This window comes from Hemitrygon akajei, chromosome 26, assembly GCF_048418815.1.
Source record: "Hemitrygon akajei chromosome 26, sHemAka1.3, whole genome shotgun sequence".
Lineage (NCBI taxonomy): Eukaryota > Metazoa > Chordata > Chondrichthyes > Myliobatiformes > Dasyatidae > Hemitrygon > Hemitrygon akajei.
In genome coordinates, this window is record NC_133149.1 from 41,736,138 (window position 1) to 41,752,719 (window position 16,582).

The 16,582-nt window shown below is 42.0% G+C and overlaps 1 protein-coding gene across 2 annotated transcripts in view; it reads right to left on the minus strand.

Annotated features, from left to right (window-relative positions):
• LOC140716923 (transmembrane protease serine 5-like) overlaps positions 1-16,582 on the minus strand; it is a 72,378-nt gene that overhangs the window by 11,773 nt on the left and 44,023 nt on the right. Inside the window, exons 5-8 of one of the 2 annotated variants that reach the window (XM_073030032.1) lie at positions 12,253-12,369; positions 11,196-11,331; positions 7,972-8,085; positions 6,488-6,531 (exon numbers count right to left, since the gene is read on the minus strand). In XM_073030032.1, the coding sequence (XP_072886133.1) occupies positions 6,488-6,531; positions 7,972-8,085; positions 11,196-11,331; positions 12,253-12,369 (411 nt within the window). The remainder of the gene's footprint in view (positions 1-6,487; positions 6,532-7,971; positions 8,086-11,195; positions 11,332-12,252; positions 12,370-16,582) is intronic. The other variant, XM_073030033.1, reaches the window with a different exon arrangement.

Here is a 16,582-nt window from a genome sequence, read left to right on the forward strand (position 1 = left end):
TCATGGGAACATTGCTCATTACTCTTGCTTCACAAAGAAACCAATATCGCCCCAGTACCTTAATGAACACAACATTACTGCTTCTACGTCCTTTCTTAATGGGGGAATGAGATTTTCTGCAGTTGTGATACCAAGTCATGATGCATCTGAATATGATGCTTTCTATGGTGTATCAATAAAAATTGTGATGGTCAAAGAGGACATGTCAGATATCTGTGGCTTCCTGAGGAAGTAGAGGCACTGGTGAGCTGTCTTGACCATGGTATTCATATGATTGGATCAGGACAGGCCATTGGTGATGCTCCCTCCTAAGAACTTGAAGCTCTCTGCCCTCTCGACCTTAGCACCATCGCCCTGCCCCCCCACCTCCTTCATGAAGTCAATAACCAGCTCTTTTGTTTTGCTGGTATTGAAGGAAAGTTCATTGTCATGACACCATGTCACTAGGCTCTCTGTCTCCTTCTTGTACTCTGACTCATCATTATTTGAGACACAGTCCACTATGATCACCTGCAAACTTGTAGATGGAGATAGATCAGAATTTGGCCCCACAGTTGTGAGTGTACTGGAAGTGGAGTATGGAGCTGAGGACACTGTGTTGAGGATAGTCATGGTGAAGGTGTTCCTGCCTATCCTTACAGATTGCAGTGTGCTTATTGTCGTGGGATGGTAGAGGCAGGTTTGTATTTGTGAGTCTTCAGTAAAAATGTGAAATGTGGAGCTTAAACAATGAATGTGTTTATGCCGGCATATCTGCAATGTGTAACAAGGAGACAAGCTTGAGCAAGTACAGACACCAAATTCTAAACCATCCCTGATAATTTTTTTCACTGGTTCTAAAATGGAGGTGACACAAGTTGAAAGTTTCTCATTTGTGCTGACCAAACTTATTTCAGTAAAGACGGAACATTATGTGATGGAAAATTTAGAAAATTATCGGGGCAATGAATGCAGCCCTTCCCAGTAGAGCCAGTCTGCACTGAGATTAGGTATGTCGTGGGTCCGTTGGTTCAGATGCTGGTCTGCATGACATCATGTAGAGTTTAAAATGGAGACATTACAAGATTTTGCGGCAGCCAGTTTTTAAGAAGATCCATAATTATTTTAGTTTTGTCTCTGATCAATTTTAAATTTGTTTGCTGATCCTATCAAAGTATTAAGAAGTCTGTCTGCCTGTATTAGATCTCCTATTTATCTGTTCAATGTTAACAACAATCCCAGATGTGTTCCAGCTTCATATAGGTAGGGGTGAATCGTTTGAAAGATCAGGACAGTAATAAACATGATTTTAGTTCTGAATCCTTTTTTAAAATATATAGGAAGCTGCTGTCACTATGGAACACACACAAAATGCTGGAGGAACTCAGCTGGCCAGGTAGCATCTGTGGAAAAGAGTACAGCTGACGTTTCAGGTCGAGACCCTTCATCAGGACTGGAGAAAAAAGATGAGGAGTAGAGTTAAAAGGCGAGGGGCGATGGGCAGGCAAGGAGACTAGGTGAGAGCGGGAAAAGAGGATGGGGAATGGTGAAGGGGTCGGGGTGGGGTCATTACCAGAAGTTCGAGAAACCGATGATCATGCCATCAGGTTGGAGGCTACCCAGATGGAATGTAAGGTGTTGTTCCTTCAACCTGAGTGTGGCCTCATTGCAACAGTAGAGGAGGTCATGGATAGACATGTCGGAATGGGACTAGGAAATGGAATTAAAATATGTGGCCACTGGGAGATCCCGCTTTTTCTATGCTCCATCCACCAGGTGCTTGGTGAAGCTTTCGCGATGTGGCCACACTCAGGTTGGAGGAAGAACACCTTATATTCCGTCTGGGTAGCCTCCAACCTAATGGCATGAACATTGATTTCTCAAACTTCCAGTAATGGCCCCCCACTCTCCTTCACTATTCCCCATCCTCTTTGCCCTCTCTCACCCTCTCACCTTCTATCTTTGCTTGCCCATTGCCTCCTTCTGGTGCTCCTCTCCCCTTTTCTTTCTTCCATCGTCTTCTATTCTCTCCTATCAGATCCCTCCTTCTCCATCCCTGTATCTCTTTCACCAATCAACTTCCCAGCTCTTTACTTCATCCCCCCTCTCCTGGTTTCAGCTATCACCTTGTGTTTCTCCCTCCCTTTCCCCGCCTTTTAACTCTACTCTTCATCTTCTTTTCTCCAGTCCTATTGAAGGGTCTCGACCCAAAACGTTGACTGTACACTTTTCCATAGATGCTGCCTGGCCTGCTGAGTTCCTTCAGCATTTTATGTGTATTGCTCGGATTTCCAGCATCTGGAGATTTTCTCTTCTTCGTTTGCAGACTCACTCTGCCACCAAGTGGGGAGAGTCAGTATAACACTTAAGGCTTCGCAATTGGAACCAATTGGAATCTTCAACAACTTTCTGGAATGTTCAAATAGTTAAATATGCAGGGTAGAGTGAAGAAAGGAGGAATGTTGATTATGTGGGGTATTAACAATGGCACTGAACAGTTATCTCTGCTGTAAATTCTGCCTTATTCCATCCATGTATCTATTTTCTAAAAGCCCATTTCCTATGTGAGGAACATTTCACAATAGATCTAGGATGTGCAGAAATCAACCAGTGGTGTAATGTAACTTGGAAGCACTTTTCTTCAAAATCTAATTTCTTAGTGATCAGCATTATTCTTCTGTATCTGAAAGTACTTGTACCAGTTCATGCTGATATGGGGTTCCTAATGAGTCTCTAAAGCTAACCTCTTCCTCTTGTGAGTGATACTGAGATACATCCTAGTTTGCAGTGGCACACATCATCAGTGATGTAATCAGGGCTCATCGGGTGTTTTGGGTCTTTAAACGTCAGACGCTCTTGCTGAGGCGACCCAGCCAGGGTTGATCAGGCCCTGGTTTCTGTCCCAGCAGCACTGGTCCATGGGTCACACCTCTTGATCTACAGCTATCTGGAGACTCCCTCAGCAGCCTCTGTGATGGTCCTGAGGGCTCTTTTCTTTGCAGCCTCCGTAATGCCAAGGAGTGAGTAGGTTCTGCAGAGTGAGCAGCCAGCAAAACCTCTACACCCCACCTCTATAGGCTCGCATTGTACCCTCCACCCCTCTCTCTGACACTGCTCTACCTGCTCCTGGAACCTGTCTTTCTTACACTCAAATGCCTCCTTGATCCTATTTTCCTAAGGTACTGTCAGTTAGACCATGACCACCTGCTTTGAGGTTTCTGAGAGAATGACCATGTCAGGCCTCAGGGATGATGATGCAATGAATAGACAATAGACAATAGGTGCAGAAGTAGACCATTCGGCCCTTTGAGCCTGTACCGCCATTTTGAGATCATGGCTGATCAACTACTATCAATACCCGGTTCCTGCCTTGTCCCCATATCCCTTGATTCCCCTATCCATAAGATACCTATCTAGCTCCTTCTTGAAAGCATCCAGAGAATTGGCCTCCACTACCTTCCGAGGCAGTGCATTCCAGACCCCCACAACTCTGGGAGAAGAAGTTTTTCCTTAACTCTGTCCTAAATGACCTACCCCTTATTCTCAAACCATGCCCTCTGGTACTGGACTCTCCCAGCATCTGGAACATATTTCCTGCCTCTATCTTGTCCAATCCCTTAATAATCTTATATGTTTCAATCAGATCCCCTCTCAATCTCCTTAATTCCAGCGTGTACAAGCCCAGTCTCTCTAACCTCTCTGCGTAAGACAGTCCAGACATCCCAGGAATTAACCTCGTGAATCTATGCTGCACTTCCTCTACAGCCAGGATGTCCTTCCTTAACCCTGGAGACCAAAACTGTACACAATACTCCAGGTGTGGTCTCACCAGGGCTCTGTACAAATGCAAGAGGATTTCCTTGCTCTTGTACTCAATTCCCTTTGTAATAAAGGCCAACATTCCATTAGCCTTCTTCACTGCCTGCTGCACTTGCTCATTCACCTTCAGTGACTGATGAACAAGGACTCCTAGAACTCTTTGTATTTCTCCCTTACCCAACTCTACACAGTTCAGATAATAATCTGCCTTCCTGTTCTTACTCCCAAAGTGGATAACCTCACACTTATTCACATTAAACGCCATCTGCCAAGTATCTGCCCACTCACCCAGCCTATCCAAGTCACCCTGAATTCTCCTAACATCCTCATCACATGTCACACTGCCACCCAGCTTAGTATCATCAGCAAATTTGCTGATGTTATTTTCTATGCCTTCATCCAAATCGTTAACATAAATGGTAAACAGCTGTGGTCCCAATACCGAGCCCTGTGGCACCCCACTAGTCACCACCTGCCATTCCGAGAAACAGCCATTCACCGCTACCCTTTGCTTTCTATCTGCCAACCAGTTTTCTATCCATGTCAATGCCTTCCCCCCGATGCCCTGACCTTTGATTTTACCCACCAATCTTCTATGTGGGACCTTATCAAATGCCTTCTGAAAATCGAGATACACTACATCCACTGGATCTCTCCCATCTAACTTCCTGGTTACATCCTCGAAAAACTCCAACAGATTAGTCAAGCATGATTTACCCTTGGTAAATCCATGCTGGCTTGGCCCAATCCTATCACTGCTATCTAGATATGCCACTATTTCATCCTTAATAATGGACTCTAGCATCTTCCCCACCACCGATGTCAGGCTGACAGGTCGATAGTTCTCTGTTTTCTCCCTCCCTCCTTTCTTAAAAAGTGGGATAACATTAGCCATTCTCCAATCCTCAGGAACTGATCCTGAATCTAAGGAACACTGGAAAATGATTACCAATGCATCTGCAATTTCCAGGGCCACCTCCTTTAGTACCCTAGGGTGCAGACCATCTGGACCTGGGGATTTGTCAGCCTTCAGTCCCATCAGTCTTCTCATCACCGTTTCCTTCCTAATGTCAATCTGTTTCATTTCCTCTGTTACCCTATGTCCTTGGCCCATCCATACATCTGGGAGATTGCTTGTGTCTTCCTTAGTGAAAACAGATCTAAAGTACTCATTAAATTCTTCTGCCATTTCTCTGTTTCCCATAACAATTTCACCCAATTCATTCTTCAAGGGCCCAACATTGTTCTTAACTATCTTCTTTCTCTTCACATACCTAAAAAAGCTTTTGCTATCTTCCTTTATATTCCTGGCTAGCTTGCGTTCGTACCTCATTTTTTCTCCCCGTATTGTCTTTTTAGTTAAGTTCTGTTGTTCCTTAAAAACTTCCCAATCATCTGTCCTCCCACTCACCTTAGCTCTGTCATACTTCCTTTTTTTTTAATGCTATGCAATCTCTGACTTCCTTTGTCAACCACTGTGGCCCCTTTCCCCCCTTTGAATCCTTCCTTCTCTGGGGGATGAACTGATTTTGCACCTTGTGCATTATTCCCAAGAATACCTGCCATTGCTGTTCCACTGTCTTTTCTGCTAGGCTATCCGTCCAGTCAACTTTAGCTAGCTCCTCCCTCATGGCTCCATAGTTTCCCCTGTTCATCTGCAACACTGACACCTCCGAGCTGCCCTTATCCTTCTCAAATTGCAGATAAAAACTTATCATATTATGATCACTACCTCCTAATGGCTCCTTTACTGCGAGATCGCTTATCAAATCCTGTTCATTACATAACACTAAATCCAGAATAGTCTTGTCCCTGGTCGGCTCTCGTACAAGTTGTTCCAAGAATGCATCCTGTAGGCACTCTACAAACTCCCTATCCTGTGGTCCAGCACCAACCTGATTCTCCCAGTTCACCTGCATGTTGAAATCCCCCATAACTACTGCGACATTACCTTTGCCACATGCCAATGTTAACTCCCTATTCAACTTGCACCCAATATCCATGCTACTGTTTGGTGGCCTGTAGACAACACCCATTTGGGTCCTTTTGCCCTTACTGTTCCTCAGTTCTATCCACACAGACTCTACTTCTCCTGACCCTATGTCCCCCCTTGCAAAGGACTGAATCTCTTTCCTCACCAACAGGAAACTTTAATTGCTTGCTAAGATCAACTTTCAGTTGCCACTCAGATGCTGTAGTGAGTAAGCCTGCTAGTGATCTGGGCTAAGGCTGTGGTTAGTCTCCAGCTTTGACAGAGGCTATGGGTTTTTTGGGTTGACGAGGTGATTAATGGCCGAGGAGATACTTTCTGCCACTACCTTCAGCACCTAGTCATAATGCCAGTGGTAGCGGCCTTCTCCCAGAGCTTTTGGGCAGCTGCTGAGGATTTGTTCCAGAGTCCCTCTGCCAGTGCAGGGAGGACATGATGGTGCCTCACTTTTGCCCCAAGCACAAAGTTTCACTGGACCAGGCAGTGCAATTAATAGATGCAGAGTTGTGAGGGAGTTAGAATATAGGGTCACTTTAGTGTATTGGGAGAATACAATGGTACAGTATACGTAGCTCTGTAGATGATAGTTGAACAAGTGAAACAGTACCTGTCTTACAGCTGCTCTATGTTCCTTAGTTTAAGTTTACCGATTGGAAAACAGTGATTTTAAAATGTTCTATTTTAAGCAGATGTACTTACCAGAGCACTTCAGTTTTACTACTTTTCCAGATGTACAGTTAGTCCTGGCAAGAAAGAGAAGAAGAAACTATATTCACTGAGATGCCAGGAGGATCGGAAATACCTTGCACCAAAAGAAAACTATTGACTAAGTTGATGGTAGGTGGATTTTCTAATTGTTTTGGTGATTTGCAAGAAAGACAGTTTCTTAAGAAGGACAATCAGTTCTAAAGTGCTTCCGCAGATCTGTGCCTTCCCAAGCTGCTTGACAATTAGACAATTTTGATGGATAGTCTCTATTGTAATGAAGCAGCACAGACACAGTGCTGTGTTAATAACCTGATAAATCTATTTTAGTGAAGATGTTTAGGGAATAAGGATATAGGAGAGAACTCTATTGCTCCTCTCACATTCAATTGCGTAGGATATTTTATCTTTGTCTGAGAAAGCAGATGAGCCTCAGTCTAGCATCTTATTCAAATAACAACACTGTGCCCCTCACGAGAGCACTGATTAACTCCATGGGAAGTGACGAATTGGCTGATGAGTATAGCTGACAGGCGTTTCTACAGGGACAGGTTTGCTTCAGGCGTGCAAGAAGAGCTTTTGTAGGTAACTGTTCCAGACTCCATGTTGAAAGCTCTTATTTATGCTGTTGGTTGAAGGAGTCAAAGAAGTTGGTGGATACAGCCCAGCCCATCACAGGCAAAGCCCTCCCCACCATTGAGCACATCTACAAGGAGCGCTGCCACATGAGGGCAGGATCCATCGTTAAGGACCCCCACCATCCAGGCCATCTCTCTTCTCACTACTACCATCGGGCAGGAACTACAGGAACCTTAGGTCCCTTACCACCAGGTTCAGGGTCAGTAATGACCCTTCAACCATCAGGCTCTTGAACCAGTGTAGATAACCTCATTCACATTAATGCTGAACTGATTCCACAACCTACAGGCTCACTTTCAAGGACTCCACAATTGAGTATTATTTATTTGCTGTTTTTTAATTATTTGCACTATTTGTCTGACATTGGTCGTTTGTCAGTCTTTATTTATAGTTTTTCATAAATTCTATTTTATTTCTTTATTTTCCTGTAAATGCCAGCAACAAATTACCAGATAGTATATGGTGACAAATACATAGTTTGATAATAAATTTACTTTGAACTTTTTAAACCTTGAATATATAGTACTTACTTAATATGCAAATGACTAATATGAGTGTCAGTCATTAGCAAACTTTATTCTGATTTCACTTGAGAATTCTGGTAAGTAGACATGTATTTATTAAAGGACTTCATCACAACCTCTATCTACAGTGACATGTATCACTGTGTTTAAAGCACATGTGATTATGTTGAACCTTTGTGCTGTCAGTTAAAAGGAGGAACTAGAATTTTTAGGAACAACAAGACAGCCTGTTTTAAAAGGTTGAGTCCAATATTTTGGCATTCTAACCCTGCCATGTGATTATACATTGTATAAGTCAAAGGAAATGTGGCAAACCTGTAGCCCCAGATGTTTTCCAAATTACTGTCCTGCCCATTAGTAATCTCAGCGAATCCCTGTGCATAATTGCGTTCAATCTCACTCACACTAACTACATTGGAACTCAGGTATCTGTGGGATAAAACACATGATAAGATTCACATTTCACTGTCTGCACTTTGACAGTCTATAATCACTTGCAGACATAACTACTACTTCTCCTGTTTGTTTAATGTGCATCGCTGCCACAAAATAAGCCTTCCTTTCCAATTCAATGCATTTGATTCTTAGAAAGTGACGTTGTTAGAAGATCCTCTAGTGAACATTTGAGATTGGGAGATTGATGTAGCTGGCTGAATAATGTCACAAACATAAGAGATTCTGCAGATGCTGGAAATCCAGAGAAACACTCATAAAATGCTGGAGGAACTCAGCAGTTCAGGCAGCAGCTATGGAGAAGAATAAGCAGTTGACATTTCAGGCCAAGCCAAAACCTTTCTTCAGGACTGGAAAGGAAGGGAGAAGAAGCTTCTTCCTTTCTGCATAGTGCCCCTTATTCTTCCCTTTCTTCCATGGCCCACTCTCCTCTCGTATTCGATTTTTCTTCTTCAGCATCTTACTTCATTTCCCCCTCCCTCACCTACTGATCTTCTCCCTCACCTGACTTCACCTATCACCTGCCAGCTTGTATTCCCTCCCCTCCTCCACCTCCTTATTCTGGCTTCTTAGCCCCCTCCTTTCCCATCCTGGTGAAAGGTCTCAGTCCAAAATGTCAACTGTTTATTCCTCTCCATAGATGCTCGCTGACCTGCTGAGTTCCTCCACCATTTTGTGTGTGTTAATCTGAGTAACTTCATTCATTAATTTCATTATTTATACATCACGGGCAAGTATAGCATTTAACTGTCCTCAGGAAGGTAATGGTGGCAACTGCTACAATTATTAGAGTGAAGGACGTTTCATAGTGTTGCTGGGTAGGATGTTTCAGGATGATGAATTTTTAAAAAAACATTGTTTCTCTCCATGCCATGTAGCGCATTAGGCAGCAATTGCCATTTCTTAAGCATATTTATCATTTTTTAAACGAGGCTGAGTTTCTACCTCGATGCTTCACCCAGCATGGATGGAAAGCGTGCAAGGAGTCGGCTGGATTCGAACCTGGCACCACTTGCTTCAAGGACCAGTGCGGCATAATGGATGATGAATGGATGTTGATATATTTCCAGGACTGATGGGGATTTTATTTGGAAGGGAAACTGTTGATAATGACATCTTCATGCAACTTTTAGGTGCCTGTAGGGAGTTTGTATGTTCTCCCTGTGACCGCGTGGGTTTCCTCTGGGTGCTGTGGTTTCCTGCCACAGTCCAAAGATGTACTGGCTGGTAGGTGAATTGGTCATTGTAAATTGTCCTGTGATTTGGCTAGGGTTAAATCGAGAGATTGCTGGGTGGTATGGCTCGAAGGGTTGAAAGGGCCTGTTCTGTGCTGTATCCCAATCAATAAAAAATTAAATGCTCCTGAATATGATACCCTATGATGGATACTGCTCTCTGTGTAACATACATAATTTCCCTTTTATCATACTCTGTTACTGAATGTTGTCCTACAAGTTGCAGATTTATGTAGTTTTCTTTATGCTACAGCAATTGGCATCAACAAGGCTGCTGAGGTGTAGATGGATTGAATTCTGTCTGGAGGCAGCTTTGTTTAGCCTCTCCTTGATCTTTATAAGATCACTGCCATGTGCCAGTGTAAGGTGAGGGATCACTGGAGGTCAGTTCGGGGTCCAAACACACCACTGTGATAGAGGGGCCAGCTGTAAATGGACAGACTGCAGGACTGGGAATGTGAACAGCTCCAAGGAAAAACGCAACAGTATTTATAAAAAAAAAGCTTGCAAACTGTTCTTACAAGCAGGTGGAGGAGATACTAGTTTAGTTATTTCAGTAATGGTGGTGGATTCTATGTGGGCAAGAACATAAGTCTGAGCCATATACTCCCTCTCTTTTACCCCTCAGGTGCCACTTTTCCGAGCATTAATGCTCATAGGTCCAATGATGTCTTTGGAGCCACATCTACAGTTCATGTGCACTCTGCGAAAGAGGATGCACAAGATGATAAGAGGCAAAAATGAAGTGGACAACCAGAGACTTTCTCAGGGCGGAAAGGGACAGTTTTAAAGTGATTAGAGAGAAGTATCGGGGAGATGTCAGAGGTAGGTGTTCTACGCAGAGTGATAGGTGCACTGCTGGGGGTGCCGGTAAAGGAAGAAACATTAGGGACATTTAAGAAGTGCTTTGATAGGCACATTGATGATAGAAAAATATGGGCTATGTGGGAGGGAAGGGTTAGTTTGATCTTAGAGTAGGTTAAAAGGTCAGCACAACACCGTGAGCCTAAGGACCTGTACTGTGATGTTCTATGTTAACTGAGGAGCCTTCCCCAAATCCCGTGAATGGGGAAAGCGGGAGTGGAATTGCAGGTGGGTAGACCACAGCAGTATAACAGTGCTTAGCTGTTTGGATTTTGAGGGCCTTTTACAGCATTTTAATATTAACAATCTAAATATAGAGGATGAGAGGGATCTAGGGAAGCAGATTCAGAAACCATGCAAAGATGATCAAATTTGACAAGATAAATGAATAGGGATTTAATTAATATCAGAGCTTTAAGTAATAAGATCACAGTTCATACTAAAATATCCACCCTACCTTAACTAATATAACAGCAACTCAAGTTAGAAAACCAACATGTCCAAAACAAACCCTGGGGTTCATTTCTAAAGAGACAGGACTGAAAAGCTAAACAGTTATGTTAACAATTGGTTAGACCTCCTAGGATAATTGTGAATTACACAGTTGATAGAACAGAGAATATATAATCAATAGAAAGACGGAGAGGCCTAGGACATTTGGGGGTCTTTAAAATTATGCAAGGTTTTAATAGATGATCTTAACTGGCTTCTGACATGGCCTAGCAAACCAGTTAGCTTAAAGGTGATTTAGCATTATATCCTTGAATAAACAAGAAAGGATACAGGTAAGCAGGTCTGAAAAGAGGATAATATAGCAGATATAAACACTAACAGAGAATGGTTGGACAAAAAGGCTAGCTTCTGTGCTGCATTTTTCCTGTTTTTTTCCAATGAATTGGTACCAAGACATTGTGAAAAAAGGTTTAACTCCCAGATGATTCAATAAAAAAATTCTCAGTGATAATTGAGTCTGGAAACACAGCATACTTGATATGTCCCATGTATCTGCACATCAGTTCACCCAGAGAGGAATTCCACTTGGTGCCACATACAGGAAGCCAGCCTTGCCATGAATGGTTATGTATCTCCAATAGCAAGTTCTCAGAATTAACTCTGAAAGAAACTAAATACAAAGTACAGGTCATTACAAATCAATCAGACATCACATTCTCAGCTAGGATGCGAGTTTCTCTGTTTCATCCCCTCCCTCAAATGGGGCATTGAAGAACATTCTCAGAACACATCATCTCCAGGCGCAGACTACCACAGATCAATACCAGATATATTATCTCTTGGGCAAACTGACTACAGGAAAGATTAACTCTGGGACAAGCTAGAATTGAAAACCAGTTCCAGAAGAAGATTAACACAAGTAATGTAACTGCAGGAACAGACAAATATCTGGAGTTTTACTTCTAGGACCACTCTATTGTGGTGTGAAGATCAAACTAATACTAAGTGTAAATTTGGCAGTAGAACGGTGTGACAACAGGAATTGACCAAAGATAGAAATAGTACTGATGAAGAATTGCAGCCTGAAATGTCGACTGTTTACTCTTTTCCATAGATGCTGCCTGGCTGTTGAGTTTCTCCAGCACCTTCTGTGTGTTGCTCTCATGTTAATGATAGAAATATGCTTCGTGTGGAAACACCAGTGCCCAAGAACGGAAAAACATATTTATGTATGTATGTTTGTATGCATGTATTTGCACATTCATTGCTTGTCAGTCTTTGTGTGTAGTTTTTCATGGATTCTATTGTACTCTTTTGTTCTACTGTGAATGGCTGCAAGAATATGAATCTCAGGGTAGTACATGGTAACATGTATGCTCTTTGATAATAAATTTACTTTGAACTTTAAACTTTGACGTTAGCTGCAGAAGTTGATTAAGTTTAGTATGTGATTAACGCCAGGAGTTATCCAACTGCAGAAGCAAACTAACCTCTACCTTCTTGAGATCACAGTAGCTCAAGCTTTGTTCAAGCAATGGCGCTTTGCAAATTGGCCTAGTACTTCCAAAGAGCTGTACAATATATCACCAACCTGTGATTGGAGCTGTGCTGCTGAACTCTCGGTCAGTTGCATTGCAGTTGGTTGTGGGAGGATTGCCTCCCGTTGGAATCAGGTTTTTCTTTTCAATGGGCCTCTCCAAGTGCCTCACTAATGCAAAACATAAAATTGAAGTGAAAAAGGCTTTTATTAACGGCTCATCAGGTGAGGATCTCCAGCTCTCTCATCATGCACATGGGCATTGTTGGAAAATGGAGAGTACAACATGTACACGATGACATTCCAAAATCATCAATACGACACTTAGTATTCCTATCTGCAGTCACTCTCAGAAAAGCTACCATTAGCTGAAAACTAGAGCCTTCTGATCTACCACTGGAACTACAATGAAGAAATTACAACCTTCATGGAAGTTTAGGAGTGATATACATATAATAGTTTGTGTGTAATACATACATATTATGTATTTCTTGTAATATTTCACACATTAAGAATTGCATTGAGGTATGTTGGGTTGCCCACAACCCAGCCTGTACAGTAATTTAAACTAGCCCAAGCTCTGAATTGGATTCAACCAAAACCCCAAAGCATAAACGGAACACAAAATTATCCCGAGCCAAACATTCCCAAACATAATTATCTCAGACCCAATCTTAACACTGACAATACTTCTTTTTTCCCAGATCCCAACTCCTAATCCAGTTCCTCATTCTAAAGCCAAGTTAATTAAACAGGGCAAAATACTGTATAATCATAATGATGGCCGGTTCTTCACTTGTGAAGATCAGGAGGGAAGAAGAGTCCTCAGGAGCAATGGCACGATTGTTGGTGACTGTAGAGGCCAATTCTGGATCTGCAGTAACAGCTGGGATAGTAGGATCTTTCCTTGTGTTTCCTCTTCTCTTCAGCAGTCGCTCTTCTAGACTCCCAAAATACTTGGCTGCTCCATGGATCAGCGTTGTCCAGTGGTTTCTGTCACAAGCCTGCTGCTGCCATTCATTGACCTTGACATTTGCCTGTGAGAGCTGCTGCTTAAGTTGGTCTTTGTACCTCTTGCACAGGGCACCACAATCTCTCTTTCACCGAGAGAGTTCTCCGTAGAGTACTGCTTTTGGTAGCCTGGAGTTGTCCGTGTGAGACACGTGGCCTGGCCAGTGGAGCTGCCTGAGCTTCAATGCTTGGAGGCTGAGCCCTCTCCAGGACCTTACGGTACAAGTCTCAGGCTTCAGAGCCGTATGGCAGTGTTGTGATCCAGTGTACGCCTGGATTTTGTGGACAGATGCAGCTGGTGGTTCTTCCACACATGTTTCTGGTGGTAACCAAAGGCACTGCTGGCTTTGGCGAGTTGATTGTCAACATCTCTTACTACCGTGGCTTCTTTGGAGATGAGGCTGCCCAGGTAGGTGAACTGCTCAGCTGTGGTGAGAGGGTGGTCATCAAATGATGACCACTGTATATGCATAATTCAGAATGATATAACATTGTGGATCTGGACCAATCCCATGATACTATGTCCAAATGTTTACAGAGTAACGGGACAAGATCTAATGAGAGGAGTGTAGTCTAGCTGTGGTTGGCTCCAGATATAGGAAAATCTATCAGTGCAAGGGAATATGACCATTGCACTTACATCTACATGTCCAAGAATTGAATCCATGTATCCTGTGTGTTTAATACAAACTTTGTTGCTTGACGCTAGAGGTGTACTACTATCTGTTGATATAAATCCCATAAATACAGAGTCAATTAGATTAATAAGCAAGTATGCATTTATGCAGCATTATTCAAAACATCAGGAAGTTCTAAAGAGTTAAATAAAGAACTTGTCCTCAGCAGTGACTGTAACAAATACAAAATCCATTAACCATTTGAATTGAATGGATTGCCACAAATAAGAATGTCAAACCAGTTAACTGGCTAGAAAATTCAGCCCCATTAGTTGTACTAAATGTAATATTAAATAGCATTGATACGTTCACATAATGAAAAGGATTTCAGAAGTGAAGTACAATAAACTATTGATAGCAGAAATTATGGGTGACGAGCTTCCAGCTAAATCTACATTGATGATGTTTGCTGAGATGTAATTAATCAGAATCAGGTTTAATATCACTGGCATATGTTGTGAAATTTGTAATCTTAGCAGCAGCAGTACAATGCAATACATGATAAATGTAGGAAAAAACTGTGAAATGCATTAAGTATATAATATACAAAATAGTTAAATAAATGGTGCAAAAATCGAAATAAAAAAAGTGGTGAGGTAGTGTTAATGGGTTGAATGTTCATTTATAATGGCAAGATACTAAGGACTTTGTTACTTTTTAAGTAGGGCTAGAGGATTCTGGAAATCCAGCTGGGGCCTTGGTCAGAGATTAAGGCCACTTTCCAGCTCCACCCTGGCAGTTTATGATTCAGGATGATTGCTCTTAATGCTCAGGGTGAATATATAAGGATAAAATATCAGGGTAGTATATGTCTTTGATAACCTCCTGCTGGAAAGTATACATTTAACTGTTGGGTAAGAATGATTGATTCAAAAGTGTTAATTCTTGAATTGTACCCACTGAGAAATTCTGGATAAAAGAACTTTTTTGATTGGAATCCCTTCCATGTTCAGTGCCATCACTACATAGTGGCTCGGTATTCCATCTGAAAAATTCGCTGTAGGAACTTGACAACCCTTGCTCAATAATACCTCCCCAACTAATATATCATCCATATCAGGAGCAGCAGGCACTTGGGAAGACCACTATCTCCAAGTTCCCTTTGAGGTCACACAACGTCTTAAGTTATGAATGTAAAGCCATTACTGTATAGTCATTGGCTTACAAGTCTTGGTGAGTTGGTAAATTGGTTTATTGTCACATGTACCGAGGTATAGTGAAAAACTTGTCTTGCATGTTGTCAACAGTTCATTGAAGTAGTACAAGGGAAAACAATAATAGAGAGCTGAATAAAGTGTTACAGAGAAAGTGCAGTGCAGACAGACAATAAGATGAAGACCATATGAGGTAGATTGCAAGGTCAAGAGTTCTTCTTATCTTTGATGGCTCTGGAGCATTTGGGGGGGGGGGGAACCTCATTGAAACCTATCGAATATTGAAATGCCTAGATAGAGTGGAGGTGGAGAGGATTTTCCTGTAGTGAAGGAGTCTGCAACCAGAGGCCACTGAAAAGAAGGACGTCCATTTAGAACAGAGATGAGGAAGAATTTCTTTTTCCAGAGGGTGGTGAATCTATGGAATTCATTGCCATGGATGACTGTGCAGGCCATATCATTGGGTACGTTTAAAGCGGAAATTGATAGGTTCTTGTTTAATCAGGTGTCAAAGGTTATGAGAAGAAGGCAGGAGAGTGGGGTTGAGGGGGATAATAAATCAGCCATGATGGAATGGCGGAGCAGACTCGATAGGTTGAATGGCCCAATTCTGCTCCTATGTCTTATGATCTTATGGACTTATTGTACAAAAAGACCAATCAATAGTCTTATAATGCCAGAATAGAAGCTTCCTTTGAGCCTATGGTATTTTCTTTCAGGCTTTTGTATCTTCTGCCAAACGGAAGAGAGGAGAAGAGCGAATATCTGAAGTGAGTAGGATCTTTGATTATGTTAGTTGCTCTCAACCCTCTAAAAATGAGAACTCTTGATGTAAGCAGGAGTGTCTGCACCCCCTTCCTGAAGTCAATGACCAACTCTTTTGTTGTGCTGACATTGAGGGACAGGTTTCTACCATGGCACCATATCTCGAGGCTCTCTATCTCCCTGAACTCTACTCAGGTCTTGACCTCTACTCAACAGTGTTGCCCACGATAATAGAAAATGGCTTCTCTCTAATTTGCTAGGAGCAGTTGAAGACAGACAATAATTGCTGTCCTTTTCAATGATACTAAAGACTAAAGTGCATGCTAAATATTAAGTAAACCAACATGACCACATATCTGAGTTTAAGATAGACTGTTACACAATGACTATTTTTACCTATTCTCCTCCCTGACATTACTCATCTAATGAAAAGAGACATGATAAATAGAATTTCACTGAGTTGGCATTTTGGTTACGTTACTAAAGGGTGGAATATGTGATTGCTTTGTCAGTCACTTGTGAAATATTGAACTTGGGCGTTCTTGAATTAGATAACTGAAGGCTTTTGCTGAATGATATTTTTTAATTGAATGGATATTACTTGAACTCAGTGTGATCTAAGACTACACTTGAAACAATTTAATTCTGATGTGAGTAATTCTAAAAACGACATTCTGGGAATCATATTCCTTTTGGAAGTAAAGACATTCTTTTGCCAGTAGCACTTACAATGGATTTCCATCTATTTACTTTTCACCTCAAACCCAGACTTCACTT